The sequence below is a fragment of the Nestor notabilis genome, unplaced genomic scaffold (assembly GCF_000696875.1).
Source record: "Nestor notabilis isolate BGI_N333 unplaced genomic scaffold, ASM69687v1 scaffold8248, whole genome shotgun sequence".
Lineage (NCBI taxonomy): Eukaryota > Metazoa > Chordata > Aves > Psittaciformes > Psittacidae > Nestor > Nestor notabilis.
This window is the reverse complement of record NW_009938666.1, coordinates 1-21327: the sequence shown is the minus strand read 5'-3', so window position 1 is coordinate 21327 and position 21327 is coordinate 1. Positions and strand designations below refer to the sequence as shown.

Sequence of the window (21327 nt, the reverse complement as noted above, 5' to 3'; positions counted from 1 at the left end):
CCGGCGTGCGAACCGCTGGCCCGCGAGTCCCCGGCCAAAATCTTCCAGCGGATGAAAGCCGAGGCCCTGCGGCAGAACCGGGACCCGGCGCCGCCCGCGGGAAAGGCTCCACAGAGGAACTGCGGCAGCGACCTGATCCTGACGCCGACTCAGACGGAGGAGGGCCGGAGGCAAAAGGGACCTACCGCGGCAGAAGGCCAGCAGAGGCCCGCCGAGGTGCGCGGTGGGGACATCCAGCCAGGAAAAGGTTCGTCTCATTACTACTACGCAAAAGCTGTCTCCTGATTAACCTTGAGCTCGGTATGATCTCTGTATTTTGCTGATGACCTTTCCAGGGGCTGGGAGAAGCACCCAGTGCGTGTTTGTAGGTGTAGAAAATATTGGTACCAGTACTGTCTTTCAGAGAGCTGGTAAAAAAGAAAAAGCTTAGATGATGGGCTTCTTAATCCTAAAATGTGTCTGTGGTGTAGTTGATTTCGCTTCCCCTTTCTTTACTTTTGAGGAATCACTTTTGTGGTATCTCCTCCCTCCCTTAGTTTGGCTTTAACTGCTCCTTCTGTTGTGTTTGTGAATGAAAGGGGTTGACCCGTTGCAACGTCTTGAAAAACAGAGAATTACGCTCTGTAAATAAAAGAAAACAAGCAATTACTTCTGCTGCTTGTTAGACCTTACTAATGTGAAACACATCCCATCCGCAGGCACCTCCAAACTCCTGTTAATTAATGTGAGTTGGGTTACATCCAGACACACCTGAGGGTGTTTTTCCTGTGCAGCTGAGGCAGCATAACAGCTATAACCCCTTGAGGAAAAGGGAAAGGTGGCATTGCGTATCCATCTTGAGAAAGAAAACGTGTTGTATAGCGGAGTTTAGTATTTCATGAAGTATGTATGTTGTTCCCACTGCCCCTCACAAGGAAAGGTTTTGTTCCCCAAATTCAGAAATACTTTTTTGATATTGTTTTCCAGAATTACTTTGCACTCACATTCCTGAGCTTGAGATCAAGCAAGAACTACCTGTAGACCCTCTTGTACTGGAATCCCCTCAGAAATTCTTCTTGCGTGTAAAGAAGAAATTGCAGCAGCAAAAAGGTACTTTGTATTACTCTGGAAACACTTTAAAACTCCCTTCAGGGTTTCCCTTCTTGCTTATAATCTCTTGTGCACTTTGGCAGAGCATCACTCTTTCTTGGTAGTCTGGGCACAGTGAAAATGGATGAAGAAACCTGCAGATGGTATTGGGCTTGGTTTAGCTATGGTTTAGGGCTGTGGACTTCTGACCTTAAAGCTTGACATCATTAGTCCATTTGAGTCCACTGACTCTTCTGACAACAAAAGCCATCTACTGTCAGGCCCATGATGTGGTTGAGTTCTTTAGTGACTAGGTGTAATACTTTGCCATTTAAATGAGAAACTTGGTGCAAAAAATCTCAAGCTTTTTGTTTGTTGGCTCTGCAAGAAATTTTCCTGTGTTTTTTTTCCCTCCATATTGTTAGTTGATAACAGCCCTATATATGCTTCTAGCTGGTAATCCAGTTTGGAAAATGCAGATGAAGAGAATGATGCCTGTCAAAGTCTTACTGGTGTTCAAAACTGAACTTATCTGAAAACTCAAACCTGATGCTTGTGGCTCCCAGCATAGTAGCAGCAGAGTTGCAAGCCCAGATACTGGGAAGATGAAAATATTTGAGATTTGTGGAGTTTTGAAATTACTTTTTGTTCTGCCAGGAGGATTTATTAAAGAAAAGATAGTAAGAATAGTAAAGAGATACTATTAATACATATGGTGTACATTCACTTGGACGTGGGACATTCGTAAGTCTTTAACAGCAGGGGTATTGATGTGGTGAGGAAAAGGTAATTTGAACTGCTTCAGAGAAAGTCTTCAATTGACACAGGCAGTGCTTTAACAGCTGTTGTAGTGCTGATCAATACAGCATCCTCTTATTAAAAATGGAGTTAATTTATGACCATATTTATTCTCAAATATCACTAATTTCTTCCTTTTTTTTTTTTAATGGGCAGATTCAACACCTTCAAACTCAACCAAACAGAACATTCCTCCTTCCACAACTGCAGAAAAGCCATTAGTCAAATCTGCTTTTGCTGAGCATCTCAGGAGTGATTCTTCAGAGTACCTGGCCACTAATAAGGATGATCAGGATAATTTCCTTATAGAATCAGTGGATGCTGATGATGAAATGTTTCAAAATACCATGATTAGTTCTGTGAATTTAAACTCTACCCCTTTTAAAAATGGGGATGAGTTAGAAGAAAGGTGTGGAAATAGAGGAGCAAAACAAACTGAACTTCACCAAGACAGAAGAGGGCTGCAGACAAATAATAAGCAACCTGCTCATGAAGTAGAAAAGATGCTGGAGACTAACTCTCAAAAGCCATCTCAGTGCTTATGCAATATTATGTGTTCTCCTCCCAAAGTCCGCGTTCCGCAGAAGCAAAAGCCGAAAGAAGGCTCTAAAGTCCCTTTGAATAAACCTCACACAAACCAAGTTGCTGGCAAAGCAGACAAAGAGGTGGGAGAACATAACACTTCAGGGCAACTGCCTATTCCTGTGGGCCGTCTGTAGTTCAGAGTTCTGATTTATTGATTTTTTTTTTCTGTGCCAAGAATAATGAGCACTCAGACTCAGAAGACATGTATGTTATTGTATTTATTGTATTAGATCTTATTGGTGAGCACTTTCCAATCAGAAGGATTTCTTTTATCCTGTACTCTAACAGTAACAGGGGGGTGTTTGTTGTGGGTTTGGTCTCCCCCCCCGCCCCCCTTCTTTCTTGTGTAAAAGAAGCCTTTTTGTTTTAGTGTTCACAAGCCACAGTATGAGCTGAAAGAGTTCTCCACCTGAAGGAGCCTCCTACATCATCTCTTTAACATGTGAACTGCTGTGTGTTGGTGTGATGGACATGAAGCAGGTCACTGGCCAATCCAGCTCTTGGCTGTCAATGCAAAGCCAAAGAGGATAGATCTTTCCTGGCTGTAGGCTGGGGATGATTCTTAGTTAATTAAACCTGTACACCTGGTGAGGAGGTAAAAGTCTTGGCTTTCCTACAGGATATCCAAACTTCTGTTGAATTAAGCAGGACAAGAATTTTCCTAGGAGACTAGTCTGCAGATCTTATTTTCAATTCAAGACATGCTTGGCAGTATTCACATCTTGCTGAATAAATCGCAAGGAAAGCAGTGGGTTTTGAATCATGCTGCATCCCTCAGTGACTACCCTAGGAGGCTGGTGGAAGCATGCCTTCCCAAGGGCTGAGTTTCCTTTCTTCCCTGGAGAAATCTGTGGGATTGCAGTCCTATTTAAGTTAAGCAGGTTAATTGCTTCGTTCTCCCTCACCTTTGCCAAGCATGTTTGATATGTTTCCCTGTATTTTTATTTTTTCGAGGAGCTTTGATTTAGATAAGAAACTGGAACAGGCTGCCCAAAGAAGTGGCAAATGTTCCACCCCTACAAGTATGGGGGTTTTGAATGGGGCTTTGTACAACCAGGTGTAGTGGAAGGTGTCCCTACCCATGGCAAGGGGGTTGGAGCTAGATGATTGTTAAGGTCCTTTCCAACCCAGGCCGTTATATGATTTGTACCTAAGGAGATGTTGGAAGATTGGACACGATGGGTCTGAGCATCAGGAGGTGCTGCCTGCAGGGTTAGATCATTGGTAACATCTTAAGTGAGGTCAAGGCTGATGGTACAAGGGCCAGCATCATTCAAGACAAGATTGGGAGTTGATTAACCAAAGTCATGAGGAGAAATAGTGATGGTTTCGGGTGTTAAAAAAAATTCCAGGGAGCTTTTTTTGAAACAAAGGAGTATGCTTCAGAGTTTTCCAAACCAACTCGAGTGCAGCTAGCTTGCTGGCTTTTTAGTGCAATATGAAGGCTCTGCAGCTGTATGTGTGTCAGGAGTTTGCAGTATTGGATGTAGCCATTTCAATACTGTCTGGAGTTTAGCAATAATGTAACTAACAAATACAATTTCATTTTTTCATGGATAACTTTGAACAGTAATAGGGGACAGATGCCAAAGTGCAAGATGTGTGGCATAGTGCTGGTATCTTTCATGAGGAGCTTTCTGGATTTGCCAGCGGTCTTGGCTAATGAGTTTGTCTTCTGAAAGTCAAAGTTAAATTACTCAGTTTATTCAATTTAAGTTCCTGTCTTCACTTGTGCATTGGACTTCAGCTTCAACATTTAGGTGTATAACTGTTCAGTTTCTCTGGTCTGGAGGATGATGCCTAAATATCTTCTTGGGTTATGCAGGAGTTAATTTCTATTTTGCTAAAGCCTTGTGGATGTTGCATAGCTCAGTCTAATTTAACAGTGATGTAATTATTATTATTTTTTTGGAAACAGAAAAACATCTGCCTAAGCAGCTGGAGAATTAAAGTGATGGATGGTAACACTGCAATATATGTTGAAGGAAAACGGAAGTAAGAAAAGTTTTTTGATTTAAATGCAATGTAAAACATGTTGATGGGCTTTCAGCGTCTGGGCTAGAAAGGTTGTGCCACCTTGGCGTGGCTGAATAGCTGCCAGTTTGAGACTTGGATTTTTGGAGTATCTTGCTAACTGCTGGAAGCACTTCTACATGCTTTTGCTGCTTTCCCCCCAGCCACAGGGATCATAGCCCTTTGCTGCGTCTGAACCCTTGTGACAGTGCTGGCAGCTCTTACTCTATCTTATAATCATAGTTGTGTAGCTTCTGGCTAAGCACACTGAACCCGTTTGCTCAGAGCCTGCAGGATGGCAGAGCTGTGCACGGGGGATGAGTGGCTGTGCAGCTGGAGGCTGAGGAGTGCTGCGAGAAGGAGCCATGGTTGTCCTGGAGCTGCACCTTCGTGGAACTTATTCTTAGCCTTTGGTAAATACAAAGTGATGTTATCGCTTCAACTTCTTTATCAAGGAAGAGATTCATTTAATTTATGGGTGCCAGAGGTAGAGTGCCTACATTCAGGAAACTGCACGTTAAATAATTATTTCGAAGTCCAGTCCTAAGTCAATCAAAAAGCTTAAGAGGAATTAATGAGCTTGGTAGATCCCCCAAACTGGTGTTTATTGGGGGTCTTACAAGCTTCTACTTCATTTCACAAAAATTGTGTTTTGTGGCTGCTTTAAGTCAAATTTGGTGCAGACTGCCATCAGCCAGGTGTCCCTGCCATATTGTTTGTGGTGGTACCATTACTCCTACAGCAGTGCCTGATTCATCTGAAAACTGACTCTCTGGGGGTTTTGTTTATGGTTTTGGTCAGATTGTATTCAAACAGCTGGAAAACAAGTGTCAGAACAACGGATTTAGCTTGCAATGAAGTTGTCTGAAGACACTGTGAAAATAAACCTTAAGGAAAGAGTTTTCTACTCTTTCTGTAGTTAGTAACTATCTAACACTTATCTACTGAAAATTCAGAACCTCTCTTGACAGCAGTAGCACTGTGGAAGGAAGCAATTCTGTGAGCTTACTGAGGATATTGGGAGCTGCATGCCCTATGGTAGGGTTTGCAGTAGGAACTGACATTTTTTCACAGCTGTATGAAAACAATGGATCCTCTTATTTTGCATGCTTGACTGCTAGCAACATGTTCTCTTTTCATCCGTGTTGGTGTGTATCCAATGCATGTTGCTTACACATATTTCATTTACTTACTTCACAGACTCCCTGAATTGACTTGTGACACATTATACAACTGAATGTTTTCACTGTCATCTTGGGTTTCAGTGTTTAATATTGTTCTATAGTTTGATCTGTTGGTTACTGTTGTAAAAGTATGTTTAAAAATACCCCTAAAAATACCTCAAACCCCCAAAATGTGTATTTTTCTACTTTATGTTTGGGTCTGCTTTTTATTTCTCATGGAGAAGTCCCTTAATAGTTTCTAAATAGCTCTTATTTTTGTACGTATTAGGGCTCCTTCTTCAGCTGTTCTTGTCTTTAAATAGGAAGGTCAGAAATAAATACAGTATTCCTGGGGAAAATACACATTTGGCCTGTTTTGTAACTGGCATAATGGTATTACTGCAACACTGAGCTGGATGGAGGGAGCCCTTTAGTCTATTCTGCTTCTGCAGGCTAACGCTAAGCCCATGTTCTGTGACTAACATTTGCACTAGTGGACATGTTTGTACTGTCTCCTGTCTAAGTATTAGACAAGGCCAGAAGTGTTTCTCTTCTAAGCTAACAAAAGAAAACCCAGCACAGTGTCTGTATTGCTCATAACGTATGTTTCACTGCCAGTCTTACATGGAATATCAAGTCTAGTTTAAAGTTCTTTCTTCTATAAAAATGTTTTATTTCCGTTCTTCATATTATCTGTCTTTTCTTAGAGATATGAAAGATGTGGTTTGGCATAGTAATGCTGTTATGGAACGTGTAGCACACAAACAAGTTAAAACATCAACGGGCAGTATCTACTTGCTACAGGGGAAAATTGATTCAGCTTTGATGAGAAAAGAAGGTAAAAAGATGATTCTTAATGTAACATTACAAACTGAGAAGGGCTTTAGATTTATGACTGAACGTTTATGACTGCAGCGATTGCTTTGTCTTACCCTGCTAATTGGGCTCAGTGGGTATTCAGCACATGCTGGGAAGCGACTCCAGCAACAGCGTTCTGAATGCTATGTATTGTTAATGGCAGCTGGTGTTTTTAGGGTGCTGCCATTAGAGAGGGCTCTCGGGGCATGAAGTTGGCTGATAGGTACATTCTTCTAAAGAAGCTAAGATTGACTTTATGTAATTTTAGTTAGTATTTTGGCATTTAAATAGCACTTAGACATTCAAGTAGGGATTGTTTATACAGTATATACTATTATTATACTAAAAAATTATTACTATACTAAAAATCCCTACTATATAGAGATTATTTATACACATTATGCAAAATGGTGTTTGCATTCTATCTGTGACTTACTAGTCAGGAAATAATGACTAGTTCTGCAATGATACATGGTATTTCTGTTTGCAGACAGTTCTGATGCTAGTGCTTTATAATTTAGTAAACTGATTGATCTTTAGGGTGTAAGTGGTATGTTACACCAAATTGTTTTGAAACGTGGAATTTTAAAGGGAACTTAATCTATAAATGAAGTTAAAGTCAGGCTAGGCTTTATTTTATTTTTCTTGCTTCAGGAGCATCCTCTGTCATGTTCACTAGTAAATGATCTGCCACGTTAGTGCTTACAGGCAGCTCTAGGAATGTAAAGATTTTCCATCTCATAGAGGGAGTAAAGGTGTGCCATGTGTGCATGATCACACTCTTTAAAAGAGCACATATGCACTCTTTGCTCTTTTGGTCCCAGCACAAGGCATCCAGAGATGTGCCTGTGGCTTTAATATTTTAATTCTCATTTGCTTTACTGGATTGCATTCTGATAAATACCTGAGTTGGCTGCTGTCTGACTTGAATTTTTTTATTATTAGTTCTTCAACTATATACTTGTATTTGGTTTTACTTCAATATTTTGAGAAGGAAAAGTGACAGCAAGAGACTTCTGAGCAGAGTGCTCAAGTACCACAGAGATGTCTTAAGCCTAAGTGGTAATGGACTGTGCTGGGGTAATTCCTCTGATCTTCAGACTTAGTGCAAATTGCCCTTCCTTCTCAGCTTCTCCCTTGCTTCCTAACATCCCCAACACACAAAATCCTACCATGGGGCTAGTGTGGAAAATACCCTGGAAATACCCTGAACAGATTCAGTATCGATGTATGAATCGAAAGAGAAGTTAAAGACAAGCTAATGTGGGTAGAGAGGAAGAGAAATGTTGCAACTAAATCCGAACATGAGGATTTCCCTAAACGGGCAGTGCTGGCAGCCAGGAGCAGCTGGAGGGGGCAGCAGTGGCACCATGAGTCTGTGAACAAAGCCTACACCGGTACAGAGCTGCTTCCCTGTGGAAAACATTTGACTGATGTATGCAGAGACTCCAGGTGACTCTTCACAGCACTGAAATCATTAATGAAACGTGTTGCAGTAACAGGACTGGCTAGGCATTTACCTACTTCTGCCTTATTATCCAAAGTGTATTCACAATCTGGTGTTCCAGGTGTGCTCCTGAATCTGTCTGCTGGTTGCTGTTGATGCAAATGTGCAAGGGACAGCACAGGCTATTTATCTGCCCAGGCTCTGTTCCTGGGAAGGTGTTGTCTGTGGCTGATGTCCCACAGTCTGCCCCATAGCAGGGCTGAGGTACACAACCTGTATGGTGCTCGCTCCATTCCAGGCTGTACCTTCGCAATGGCACTTGCTGTGCTTTGCCAAGAGCCTGTCCTGATCTTCAGGAAATGTTTTATCCAGTCTGTGTAAAGAGCAAACTGATGTGCTACTCCTAAAGCACAAGGGGCTGAAGGGTGAAATAAGTAGCACGTAACACCTCACAGGAAACCTGCTTTTGATACCTGTGGGTCTGAAAGGTGGCTGATAGAAAGCTTTTTAAGTAAGTTGTTTTCCAAGTCCCTTGAAATTAAGGAATGTGGCATTTGGCATTCATATAGGGTAAAACAATAGAAACTATTATTGTGTGGGACTGATGGATGTACAGATAGTGAGATACTGTGGCACGCATCCACACTGATCCTACAGGTGAAGTAATGCCTCATAATGGTGAAAGACTACTTTGACAGGGCCCCTACACTCTGGGCTTCTAGAAAGACTTCTGGGAGGATCTGTAAGGACAGAAAGTATTCACGTGACGAGAAGGAGGAGCCTCTGTGGGTTTAAATAACAATATAAAATGGGAGGAATAAAAAGAATCTCATAAGGATGTGGGCTGTGGAGCAGAAAAGAACATGAGCTAGGAAGCAGCAGCTGTAGCCTCATGCTGCTAAGTTTCTCTGGGTGGTAGGGGTGAGTGCTGGCCGCAAAGCATGTTGTAAGAGCTTCTGAGTGGGCAATAAAATCATGACATTCAGTTTTGGTAAATGTAAAATGTTGCACGAGGTGGTGGGGAAAGGATATTGTTACATCTGTCACAGAATGGTTCTGTAGTTAGATTTGGGAGGGACCCTGAAAGATCAATCTAGTCCAACCCCTGTGCAAGTCCAAACAGATTAGACCTACCTGAAGCCTGAAAGCCTCAGGCTTTCTGTGGGACTTGTGGTACTCTGCCAAAGAAGCCCTGTGCAAGTACAGTGAGATGAGCAGGAAAGCATATGCTCATGGTTCCTGGAATCTCAAGTGCTGGCTCCAGAGACTAACACTTGTAACTAGTGTAATTAATAAATCCTTGGTTAACTTTTCTATGCTATTCTCTGCAGCCTGTGTCTCTAGTGTTTAAAGATGCAGTGAGCTTCTGAGGTACTTACAAAACCATGATTGTACTGGATATTATTGCTACCCTTTGTGAGTAAAAGTATTGCTCAGCTATTTTTAACACTGATTTCGTTTCAAACAGGATTTCCCTACCGTTTCATCAAAAGATTTACATACGGGTTTCCCCAAAAGTGGAAAGAATACGTGGAGGAGTTTCTTGAGAAGAAAAGAAGGTATTTCTTTGGAGATTCTGTTTCATTGCAGTGTTCTTTTTAGTATTCATCGAGATCTTGCTTTTAAGTATACTATACTAGAGGAGTATAAAAGATTATAGATGTGGGCAGAAGACTATGTTCCAGGCACATACTTGTTGCTGCTTTGGAAAGATACCCTTTTACTTTTCAGATGTTACATTATTTCTTTCCTCCACCTCATTAGGAAAGAACGAGAACAAAATAGTGGTGAGAATGAAGATGAAGAAAGTGACTCAGTGGTAGGTGCTGATGCGCTGAAAACCAGAAAAGACTCAACAAGAAGTGTAAAGAAACCTGAAGCCAGGAACACCACCTATGAAGTATTACCGAAGAACAGTGAAAACACTTGTCAGTATTTAATAATCCTTTCTTTAAATAAAAAATTTGGGTGTTTTTGAGAGCTGTTGTCCCCATCAGAGGATTATCCTGTTAAACAGAGTAGTTGGGTGGAGTTTTTTATTTGTGTTTACTTAGACCACAATGATCAAAAGCACTGACTTGTTTTCTTACTTCTGGTATGCTGCTGTACACCAAGTATGTTGGGGCTGTCCTGAAGGTCGACCCTGGGAAAGGAGCAGCAACCTGGTTAGTCTGTAATAGCTGAAAGCAATGACTCCAGAGCCACTTATCCTGATAGCAAACTTGACTGAATCTTTTTTCCAGTTGCTATTTTGTATAATGTACTCTCTTCTTAGTCCCTGTGGGATTTAATACCTCTATCACAGCTCCATCCTTGGGACTTTTCCCTGCAGTGCCCACTCCCTTTTCAGCTGGGTTAATTTTAAATCATATCACATCCTTAAGTAGGTTCATTTGATGGCATCTTAATGTTTTTGCCAGAGTGGAGGCATAGGGAGTGCTAACAGTTGGGGATGGATGGAATGGATTGTGGAAGAATTCGTGGCATTGGCTTTGTTTCCAAGGGAAACAGGTATAAAGCCATAACCTATTGATTCTCCTGTTTTTTCATTTGCATTGTAATTCAATCCCAGCTTTTTCTGGACACAAATAGCTTTTGGGTTTAGCTTGCTTTTAATGTCTTGTCATAGGTTCCAACAAGGCTTTTTCCAAACTTCATGGTACTATTTGTTAATACTGTAATCAGGTTTTCTTGCTAACACTATAAAAGCATTTTTCTTACTTTTTTTTTCTGTCATTGCAGTTAGGATATGTTTGGTGTGCAACTTTTCTTTATCATTCTACTTCCCTATGTGGCTTCTAGAGTATTTATAATGTTCTAAACAAAATAAAAAGTTCACAAGAGTAAGTTCTATAATTTGCGAGGATTATGACTTCAATCATGTTAAGGAGTGCTCATTTCTAACCTGAGAACTTTTAAAAGGACAACAGAATGCTGTAGTAAGTTTTATATTTTATGTGTAGTCAGTGCAAATGAGCTGGTTTAAACACAACATTGCTCCTACACTTGTGAAGTTTGCAAAGCTGAGTTTTCAATACAATCTGGGGACAAAACTAGATTCCTTGTTTTTCCTTGCAGATACACCACCAAACCAGAATTCCATATTGAGTGACCGAGTGTACACTCGGAGTGGCCGTCTTGTTAAACCACCACTGAGTTTCTGGTGTGGGCAACGTGAGTTTGTTGATCAGGAACTAAATGTTACTGTAGAAGGAGGTGGAATCGATTATTTGAGCATGGTAAGAGTCTTTTGTATATTGTTTACTTAAATGTATCTTAAATATAATCAATATGCTTGGCTAGGTGTCTCACAGAAAGCGTCCAGCTCTTACAAGTACCTGAAGAGGCAGGAAATCTTGAACGCATTATAAACAGATTTTAAAACAAGAAATAGTCTTAATCTCTGTACTATCAGATAATTGTTGTCTGTAGAGTGGAGATCATTGGGAATTACTTCTGGGAAAAGTGTTCTTTTTTGAAAGATAAATATGTCAGAGAGGAAGCTGCAGACAGGGACTGGTTTGGGTCACCGGGGTTCCCAGGTAAAATGTTTCCAGTAGTACCATAACACGGAGTCCCTGCCACAGGGTTGTCAGTGTTTCCATGGTGCCCCCCTCCCCATGTGGGGTTCCACATCCGTTAGGACCAGATATTTCCTCAGTTCATTAATTGCCAACTCAAGCAGTTCTATGTCTTCAGATCTTAATTTGTGTTTTAGGATATTTAAAGGGATCCTGGCTAAGTTGCTTTGGTTGTATGCATTTGCAGAAGCACCTGTGTCCTTCACATGGCATTTAGTAGATAGTGATCAGTGAGGATGACTGTCGTGGTTTAAGCTTTTAGGTCTACCAATCCTTGTAAACATTTGGTGTTTTCAGAGTTAGTGTCAGTAGGCTTGTAATCTCTTGCAGAAGTTTAGATTAAGTTGTTTTATTTTGAAGATGTTCAGTAGTGAAAAATCCCAAAGGCAGACAAGCTCCATCTCAAAGAAGAAAAAAAGAAAGGAACTAACAGAGACCACAGAAGAAATACTGAAAAGACAAAGTAAAGGTAAAAAACGTTTTGTTTTGTTTTTTCTTTTAAAGTTATTGACTAGAATGAGTGGGATTACAAGTTGGGTGCTTCAGTGGTATGGTGATGTCCTGTTAATGCAAAGAAATTATTTAAGTCTTTAATGGTTGAATGCTTCTTCTATGAACAATTACCAAAGTAGCGTAAATGCCCAGTTTTACAGCTCCAAATATAAACCATGTTTGTAAATCTCTTTATTTACTAATGGGAACAAGCAGACTTCTTCCCAGAATCTGGAATGAAAGGATTATGAATGTTCTGCAGTTCCTGCTCCTGTAGTTTGAATCTCTCAGTGTGGCTGTTACATGTAGCTGGAGAGAACCTGAAGAGCAACAGAGTTTGCCAGTCCAGGGAACTGCTGCTCAGGCCTTGCTTTTTAAGTTGGATGAATTAAAATAAATGAAATGTCTATGTAGGCAAAAAAAGTGTATTAACAGAGCTTTAAAACCTTTACTTTTAATAGAATTTGGGAAGTAACAGAATCCTGAAAACGTTGTAAAATATGAAACAGAAGTTTCTCTCATAAAGCAACTGTCATGTTCCCTGCAGAAAAGCTCTGTCACATCATTTTCTGTTTCCTATTTTATTCTCTATCTGTTCAATAATTTAACATTCCCTTTTGAAGCCTTGATAATCCTAATCCTTTCAGTCATCTGGGGGCAATCTGTCATGGAAATGAACTGGGCAGGTACAGGATGTCTCCTGTTGGCGAGGAACCCTCCTGCTGCTGGCTGCTCTCCCTCTGAGCAGAGGGACGCTTTCCCAGTGCAAATCCAATGCTTATAACCAGTTTTCTGTGATGTGCTCTTTGTAAGAGTTGTGTAAATGGATTTTCACTTCTTGACTGCCACGCAGAGGACTGGCCTGCCTGCCAGGACATGCTGTCATGTCTGTATTGTGTACCCTCTTGTTCCTGAAAAATTGAATCCCAAATACATTGGAGTGTATGTGCGACGGCAGAGACCTCTACTCAATCCTTCCAAGATGTGTGTATGGGAAAAGAAGTGTGGTGATCTTGGGAAGCTTCGCTAGGTGCTGGTTTTACTCAGTCATGTTTGATAAAGTTAGGGACTACAGCCTGTATAACAGAAAGGAGTTGGCAGATCTTAATGTGTGGGCTGCACGGTATCCTGCAGCAGGCTAGTCTTTGGCCTGAGAACACAGTAATGGTTTATGTTACAGTATGTGTGGTGTTATACTGACATCATCTCTTGCAGGGAAAAACAGTGAGAAAGGGGTAAGTTCCAAAAGAGAAGCCAAGTCCACTGGGAGCAATAAGGCCAGACACTTTGTTTCAGATGATGATGCAAGTGATTATGCAGTCAACAGTGCAAAAACTAAATGTCAGCTTTCTGTTAAGCTGACTTCCTTAAATACTGAAGCACCAAACAAACATACTAGCAGAACCCCAGGAACATCAAAGGAAAAGAGAGAAGCAGAACATGGAGAATTGACTAGGTACCAGCAGGCTTATAAGTACTCTTTAAGGTCAGCGAAACAACTTCGTCAAGATAAGCACTTAACAGAAGAACCATCAAGCAAAGATGAGGAAGAGGAATCCAGTGAAGATATCCCGCTGTCAATCAAAAGGAAAACTAAGCCTTTGTTGAAACCAGAGATTCACAACTCTAAACCTTCCTCTAACTGTAGAAGGTCACAGGATGATGCAAACAGGGTGTCCTGTGAGCAAAGGACAATGAAACACACGACTGCCACCTATAATGTGCTGTCGAAACAAAGTGTACCCAAATCCAAGGACAGTTCTGATTTACTTGAAAGAGAAGCACCTTCTACTAGGTCTAGAAATTCCTACCTGCCTGATAAGGCAGTGAGGACAAGAAACAGAATCAACCTGCCAAGGTTGATTGAATCTGACACTGAGTCTGAAAGCAGTGAAGAGGAATTTCATGTAAAAGAAAAGGAGTTAAAACTGTCTGATAGAAAAACAAACTATGAAGTTCCTAATACTGCCAAGCCTTCAGCAGCAAAATCAAGAGAATCTGAGAGGGAAAAGGTACAGAAAACTCTACAGCTTTTTCCAAAGGCAGTTGATGTTTGGTCTGAAAAGGAATTACAGAAGCTCTACAGGCAAGTTGTTGCACTGTCCTCACAGGGCAAAGGTTCTCTTGGGCATCGGGAGGTATATGCCAGGGGGGTTGAGTGATCTGCATTTGGGTTTTTCATATTCAGTCTCTTGCACCTTATTTTAAAGGTTTTCTTTATGTTTTAATTCCCTCTTAAAAATAATTAAAAAAAAAAAGTAGTGAAATAGGCCAGGTTGGACAGGGCTTTGAGCAACCTGGTCTAGTGGACAGTGTCCCTGCCCTGTGGCATGAGCACTGGCACTAGATAAGCTTTAAAGTTCCTTCCAAACCAAACCATTCTGTGATAACTGAGTGTTTTCTGAAACAACTGTAGATGTGTGAGCCTAAAGCAGCTCCTTACACAGTCATCATTGTAAAGTGAGAGGAACGCAGATCTGCGTGTTTATGCATTTAAGCTTTGTAAAGGAGAGATTAGCTACAAGAATGTTTAATTAAAGCATCATCCAATTACTTAAACTCTTGGGCAGTATTTAATGCATACAACAAGTAGTAAAATGACGAGGTTTGGGTTTGTTTCTTTTAGATTAAAAACTTGAAAAGGCATGGGCTCCTGTCATGGGGGTGGGTGGGGCTGCAAATAAGGGAGAATAAGAGGTAATGGAGCAGTTACCTTAAATGGTCCCAATAAATCTGCATGTTTTATTAAACCATCTGGAGAAGAAACCAGAGACATAAGTGTCCTTTCCAGGGAGGACAGCTGGTCTCCAGGTGTTTTCCCTGGCAGTGCTGCACAGGTCCTGCGGTATGCCAAAGGCTGTGGCTGTGTTCTCTTGGCAGGGCTGTTGCATCATTTCCAAAGCACAGGAATGGCTTCTGGGTGGAGGTTGCCATGGCTGTGGGGTCTCGCTCTGCTGAAGAGTGCCAGAAGAAATATGCAGAGCAACATACAACAAGTTCCAAACCAAATGCCAGGAAGGCCACGGCTTCACGAAAAACAGAACAGAAAGGTACTGACCTCCAGTTTCTGGTATTTTATCATTTTTAAATAATTTAAAATTCAGGATTTACTACAGAATGAGAGATAAAGACATAAACGCATATCAGGGTCCGACAGTCAAGACTGTTATCTTCTGCAGCGTAAAGCTTTGCTGCAGAGCTTGGAGGACAGCATAAATGACTGTGAAGTAACAAGAAGATAAAGGATATTCTTACAGTTTTTTTAATTTTTTGCATGATGGGAAGTTTTAAACTGGCCTTTGCACCTATGGGAAAACAGCTATTAGTATCTTAAGAGGCTCTTGCAGGCCTAGTAGATAACGAGCTACTTGTAGAGCTGTCTCTCCAGAAAAGATATGGGGCACTTGGATGCACTAAGGGCAACATGGGGTAAGAACAGCGAAGTTACGTGCTGGGGTGTCTGGCACTGACATGCCTGTTGCTGTTTTGTGTCCAGTTCTGAAGTTAGTAGTTCATGTTTGCACAGAGCAAGTACGCTCTGAAGTGAAAGGCGTAAGATCTTCAATCCAGTTCTTTAATGCAGGGAAGTTTACGATGACTTGGTAAGTGCCTAGGTAAGGAAAGCTGTTTGATAGCCGCTCCTCTCACTGACAGGATGTGAGTGTGTACGCTGAAGCCTGAGATGATCGTTCCATAAGCCTCGTGCTGAGGACACTAAATTGATCTCTGTTCAGCAGAGCTTTTGAGCACTTTATGCCTCTTAGCACAGGTGGCAAACCTTAGAGTCTTCTCTCTGAAATGCAGATGCATGGATAGTTCTGTTAAAATCATAACAAAATAGTTGAGGTATGGCTCTTGCAACAGTTATGTAAGGCTCAGGATTAAGCTTCCACTTAAGACGGAGTAGAGAAATTCTTTTTGAAAGCATAAATCATTTAAGATCTCAAAGGATCACAAAGAAGCTGAGTCATTGGCACAAAAAACAGACTGGACTCTTTAGCACTGATTGTATTTAGCGAATCTGAAAGTGATGTCTTTAAAACAATTAATATCTTGATTTGTGTAGGTAAGAAAGAGCCGGTTACAATAACTGCCAAAGTGGGAACCTTGAAAAGAAAGCAGCAGATGAGAGATTTCCTGGAGCAAATGCCGAAGGACAACCACGATGATGTTTTCACTGCGACACCCTTTCAGAATAGAAGAGTAAAGGTAAATCTGGGAAAACAGTGTATATATGAGTGTGCTTGTCTGGTTGGTATTTCAAGGGCACGTTAAAAGTCTGCTGGTTCAGGTCCATCAATAAAATCTTGTGAATTTTGGGAAAGAAGCTTATTTCCTTGGTTTGCTATTGTAATACTTGAATTTTGCTGGCAGTGGGAATGTGTGGCTCCTGCAGACAAGCACTGCTGCTGAATGGATGTTTAACACATCTGTGGTGGGGGCACCCCTTCTGCTTCTGTGTGGGAGGAACTTGTGCTGCTGGGAAGTGTTGGCTGTTCAGTGATACCGCTGTCCTGGGGACAGCCGGTGGATCCTTGTGTTGCAGAACCAGGGATTTTATAAAGTCAGGCTGATACTCAGCCTGAAGTAAGACAAGATCTTTCTTCATCTTCTCAGCACATCTTGCATTCAAAACCTCTTGATGCTGCCTGGGGGTGGGTTTCTCTGTGGGAGTTCTGTTATCCTCTTGTCCTGATCCTTGCCTGTTGTTCACTTCTCCTCTCCTGTTTGGGCTGAAGAGCTGCCCCGTCTCCTTGGTTAGGTTCAGTTTTAGCATCCAGTGCAGGCTGGGTGTGCTCCCACCCTCTTCACGAGCAGCCCCCAAATGCACCCAGTACCCCGTGCCGCAGCTGGCAAGTACTACCGTGTCTTTGTGATAAACCTCCACTTCACTGTAGTGAAGTGTAAGTATGTACTCTGAGTCATAGAATAGAATCATAGAATCAACTAGGCTGGAAAAGACCTTTAAGATCATCAAGTCCAACCATTACCCCAAGACTGCCAAGGCCACCACTAAACCATATCGCTGAGGGCCTTATCTACATGGTTTTCAAACACTTCCAGGGATGGTGATTCCACCACCACCCTGGGCAGCCTGTTCCAATGGCTGAGCACCCTTTTGGTGAGGAAATGTTTCCTAATATCCAGCCTAAACCTCCCCTCACTCAGCTTGAAGCCATTACCTCTTGTCCTATTGCTTGTTAATTGGGAGAAGAGACCAACCCCCACCTCACTCCTTTCGGGTAGTTGTATAGAGCGATAAGGTTCCCCCTGAGCCTCTTCTTCTCCAGACTAAACAACACCAGTTCCCTCAGCCATTCCTCATGAGACTTGTACTCTAGGCCCTTTACCAGCTTTGTTTCCCATCTCTTTGTCAGTTAAGCCTGTTCTCATTTGTAAAGAGAAAGCCACTTAATTAGCAAGAGAGTTATTTGGTCTTTTCCCTGTAGAGAATTCTTTAAGTATAGTTTATGATGCCTCTTTGCTATTCTCTGCCCAAGCTAGCTCTGCCTATTAAAGCTAGTGCCTCAGCTCCAGAGGGACCCAATGACACCTCTCTGTCTCCTGATACAGATGTTTGTTGGTGGGTTTTCTTCTTAGTAGCAGTGCATTTCTTATTCTGGAACACATCGTAAGAGGAGTAACACTAATGGGGAAGTTAGAATTTAAGCAGTTGTAACTGCATTGCTTTCCATAAGCAGCAGAATGCTGTGGAGAAATCCCCATGATGAGTATGAGTGGGCTGGCCTTGAAAAAATCGAGGCATCCTTGTGTAAGACATCCTGGTTCTGCAGAGGGATTCTCCAGGAGACTCCTCCTCTGGTAGAACACAATTTCAGCCAGTTGTTCAAAAGAGTTCCCTTTTTTTTTTTTTTTCTCTTTCCCCTCAAAATTCATTTTGCCTGGCTTGTGCCATGTGTGAATTTAGTTGTGCGGGTGGATTCCTCTTCCATGCATGAGACCAGCCCCTCCTCAATCCTGTACAGCCTCTTTGGACTTGCAGTTTCTGGTGCTAAGTTCCAGAACTGAACTGTTCGGTGTATGAAGAAGCATCACCTTTTATTTGTTCTGAACTGACTTTGTCCTCCTTATGCGGAAGAGACAGCAGACTGCTGTGCTTTTTATCATTGTGCCTATTTCTCTCTGAGCCTTTCCAGTTCTCTCTCTTCAAAATGCAAGTAGTTCACTGAGTAATCCTGAAATCCTCCCAAATAGTAATGGTCAGATTTGAGCTTGTAATTTTAATCAAAAATTATTTTTGAATATGTAGTCACAGCCTAAAAGGCCAGGAAAATGTTGGGCATCAATGAGAGGAGTATTAACCGCAGGATGGAGGTATCATCTGGCCACTCTGCCGAGTCCTTGTATACCTGTGTTCTGTGTGCTGTGCACATTGCTGGTTTCTGCATCTCCAGATGTCAAAAAAGCAGCTGAAGCAAGGGAACAGAGCAACTGCCTTTTGAGGAGAGAATAGAGAGTCTGTGGCTGTGTGTGGGGAAGAGGGACACCGCCACAGTCCAGAGTGTTGTGCAGGGCCTGTGGCCTATGGCTGCTCTGAGGCAGACCTGTGAGGAGCTTTTTCAGCAGACTTCTGTTACAAAGGGCAAGTCATTGATTGCTCTGCTGTGACTTTGTAGTTGCCAACTTTCCGGGGAAGACAAGATGATGATGATGATGATGATGATGCTTTTGCACTTACGGACAACCCAATCACACCTTCCTCAGCTGTCTTTCCTCTGGTGAAAACCCCTCAGTGTGAGCATATCAGCCCTGGTATGCTGGTACCCATCAACAGGTAGGAGCTCCTACAGCTCTCTGTCCTTCTGCTAACCTCTTCCTTTCTTATTTTTCCCAAGCTTGTTTTTTGTCACCTGAGAAGGATCACTCTTGGAACTGGGACACCAGTTCACTTCCAGAGCTGGAGCATGCATAGTAAATCCTGTGGTCCTTGAGGGATTTGTTTAGTGGAAGCCCTTTCCTTTGATAGTATGTGTCCTTTCAGCTACTCAACTAAGCATGGGCAGCAAAACCCAGGTCAATGATGTGCCCTTTTCCTCTTGGAGAAGGCAAGGACTTTGGCTTCAGCCTCAGCAGAGGTTTCTCTGCTCATTTTGAGTCTGAACCTGTTAACCCAAGTGCTTCAGGCTTTTCTGAAACAAACTGAATCATCTTGAAACTTGCTGTGTGAGTAAGTGGTGTTTTTATCTAATGGACAAGAAATGAACCTCATGTGGGGAGGTGGTGAAGCTTCCCTTCATACTTGCATTTAGAGTTCTAGCACGTGATCTAATCCAATGCTTCTGTGCTGTTACACTCCCAGAGCTGCTGTGGTGTTCAGTTGATCAAATAACTGTTTTTAATGGTGGTGCTGAATTAGTTGTATGCATAACACCTTTAACTGTGTCCAGTGGATTCTGCAGTCAGCACGCTGGTGACACTAAGTTGCTCAATTACACCTGCAGGAATGATTACGACAAGTACGTGTTCAGAATGCAGAAGAACACACAGGGCAGCAGAGGCACCTGGGACAACATCAAGAAGAAGGTGGTAATGCTGGTTTCCTTGAATGCCATCTAGTTTTACCCTAACAATGCAAGGTTTAGCTAAGCAATAGGCAGGAGAATCCTAGGACCAGAGACTAGTGTGTATATTCAAGATGGAAAACAGGAAACTTCCCCTGCTTCCTCCCAAACTGCTGGGTTTTGTATCTGCTTTTCTTGGAGAAAAGTTCTTTTTGTTAGAAAAAAGCTATTTATTGTCAGGATTAAAAATGGATTTTCAGGATTTGTAATGGTGAACTTCAGGTACATATGAAGTTCCTGTTAGATTCTTCTGTACTGTAGGGAAGGGAACAATAATTTTCACTTTGTATCAGTCCCTCAATTTACATATTTACTCCTTCAGTATCCTAGATTTTGTAGTTTCTGACTTTTCCATGAAAAGCTGAGGTCCCAGAAGCCAAAAAATGGCTTTAGTTCATTGACAGCATTTGTGGCAGTTGAACTGTTCAAACCTTTAGTGGAAATGTAGCACAGCAAGAGGGCAACTGACTTCCAGTGCAGTTCGGAGCCTGTGCCAGCCTGTGGGGCTGTGTGGCGTGTCCCGTGCTGCAATGTGATCTGACTGGGGTCTTTCTGTCCTCTCAGGCTGGAGGTGTGCTCGGTACGCCAGCATCCCGCAGGACCTTCCCATTCCATAGAAGTAAGTACCTGCCATCGTTTCAGGCTCCTTCACTTACCTTTTACATTGCCACTGGCTTGTTGGGTCTCCCCAGTCCGTGTGTGTAATAATTTTTCTGCAGTCTGTTTCTCATATGCACCTTTGCTTTTTGGACCTTCTATAACTGTTTATCAAGCTCGGGCACACACACTAATAAACCTGTTTTACTTGCAGAAGTGACACAGCCCTCTGTGAAAGGGAAGCTCTTCGTGGCAGAGGCAGCAGACTCATCAGATGAAGAACAGAACGATTCCTCTTTTTCTTTTTGATGAACTTTGTGGAATTCAGTAGCTCTACACTTCATGTGCCTCTTGTATGCAGCAAAGGGGTTTGGCCACCCCTCTGCAGTAGCATTCCTGTGAAGTTGGCCTGCAGTGGTTTTATGTGTTTTTAGCACCAGGCTTGCCTTGCTGCCTCTCTGGCACCATGTGTCATTTCCCAGGGGTACATAGTGCCACTTCTTTTCCCAGGCTCCTCCTTGCTGTTGTCCTGTTCCTCCTGGGGGAGGGAGAAATGTACACGGATACCAATTTCTGGCAAGTTTTGATTAGTTTTAAAATAAAATATCTTACTGAAATACAGCTGTACAATAAATGTATATGGGTAACCAATTGGAACTGCTTTTTAATTTCCTCTGCTGAGAGTCTGAATTTTTACATTTCCTTAATGTAATAAAAAAGGACAAGCTGACCGGTCTCGAGGGAGGTGTGTTGCCTGCCAGGGGCTCGGGTCAGAGGTGTTGCAGAAAGGCTGCCTGGCCTGGTAAGTCCCACTGACTATTACCCCCTTCTAGTGTTCCATGTGGGGGCTACTGATATAGGTAGCAGTAGCTTGGAGATCATGAAGAAGGACTACAGAGCCCTGGGAGAGGTGGTTAGGGGCTCTGGAGCTCAGACAGTTTTTCATCGATTCTCCAGGATAAAGGGGAGGACCTTAAAGCTGGATGTATTTGGCAGATTAATAAATGGTTAGAACAGTGGTGCCATAGTCAGGGGTTTGGGTATTTAGAACATGGGACTCGATTTGGGAGGCCAGGTCTACTGGAGGCTGGTGGAGCTGGTCTAACAGAAAAACGGGAAGAGCTGTTTTGGTAGGAGACTTG

At 42.3% G+C, this 21327-nt stretch overlaps 1 protein-coding gene across 1 annotated transcript; it reads left to right on the top strand.

Moving 5' to 3' along the window:
* The first annotated feature begins 51 nt into the window (after nt 1–51).
* On the top strand, nt 52–20494 carry MIS18BP1 (MIS18 binding protein 1). Its single transcript, XM_010019453.1, has 16 exons — nt 52–247; nt 967–1089; nt 2023–2531; nt 4370–4446; nt 6335–6465; nt 9401–9491; nt 9697–9860; nt 11011–11171; nt 11874–11982; nt 13221–14091; nt 14886–15055; nt 16072–16214; nt 18644–18801; nt 19469–19553; nt 20153–20207; nt 20400–20494. Exons 1-16 carry the CDS (start codon nt 52–54, stop codon nt 20492–20494), a joined length of 3138 nt encoding a protein of 1045 aa, XP_010017755.1.
* Nucleotides 20495–21327: the final 833 nt, after the last annotated feature.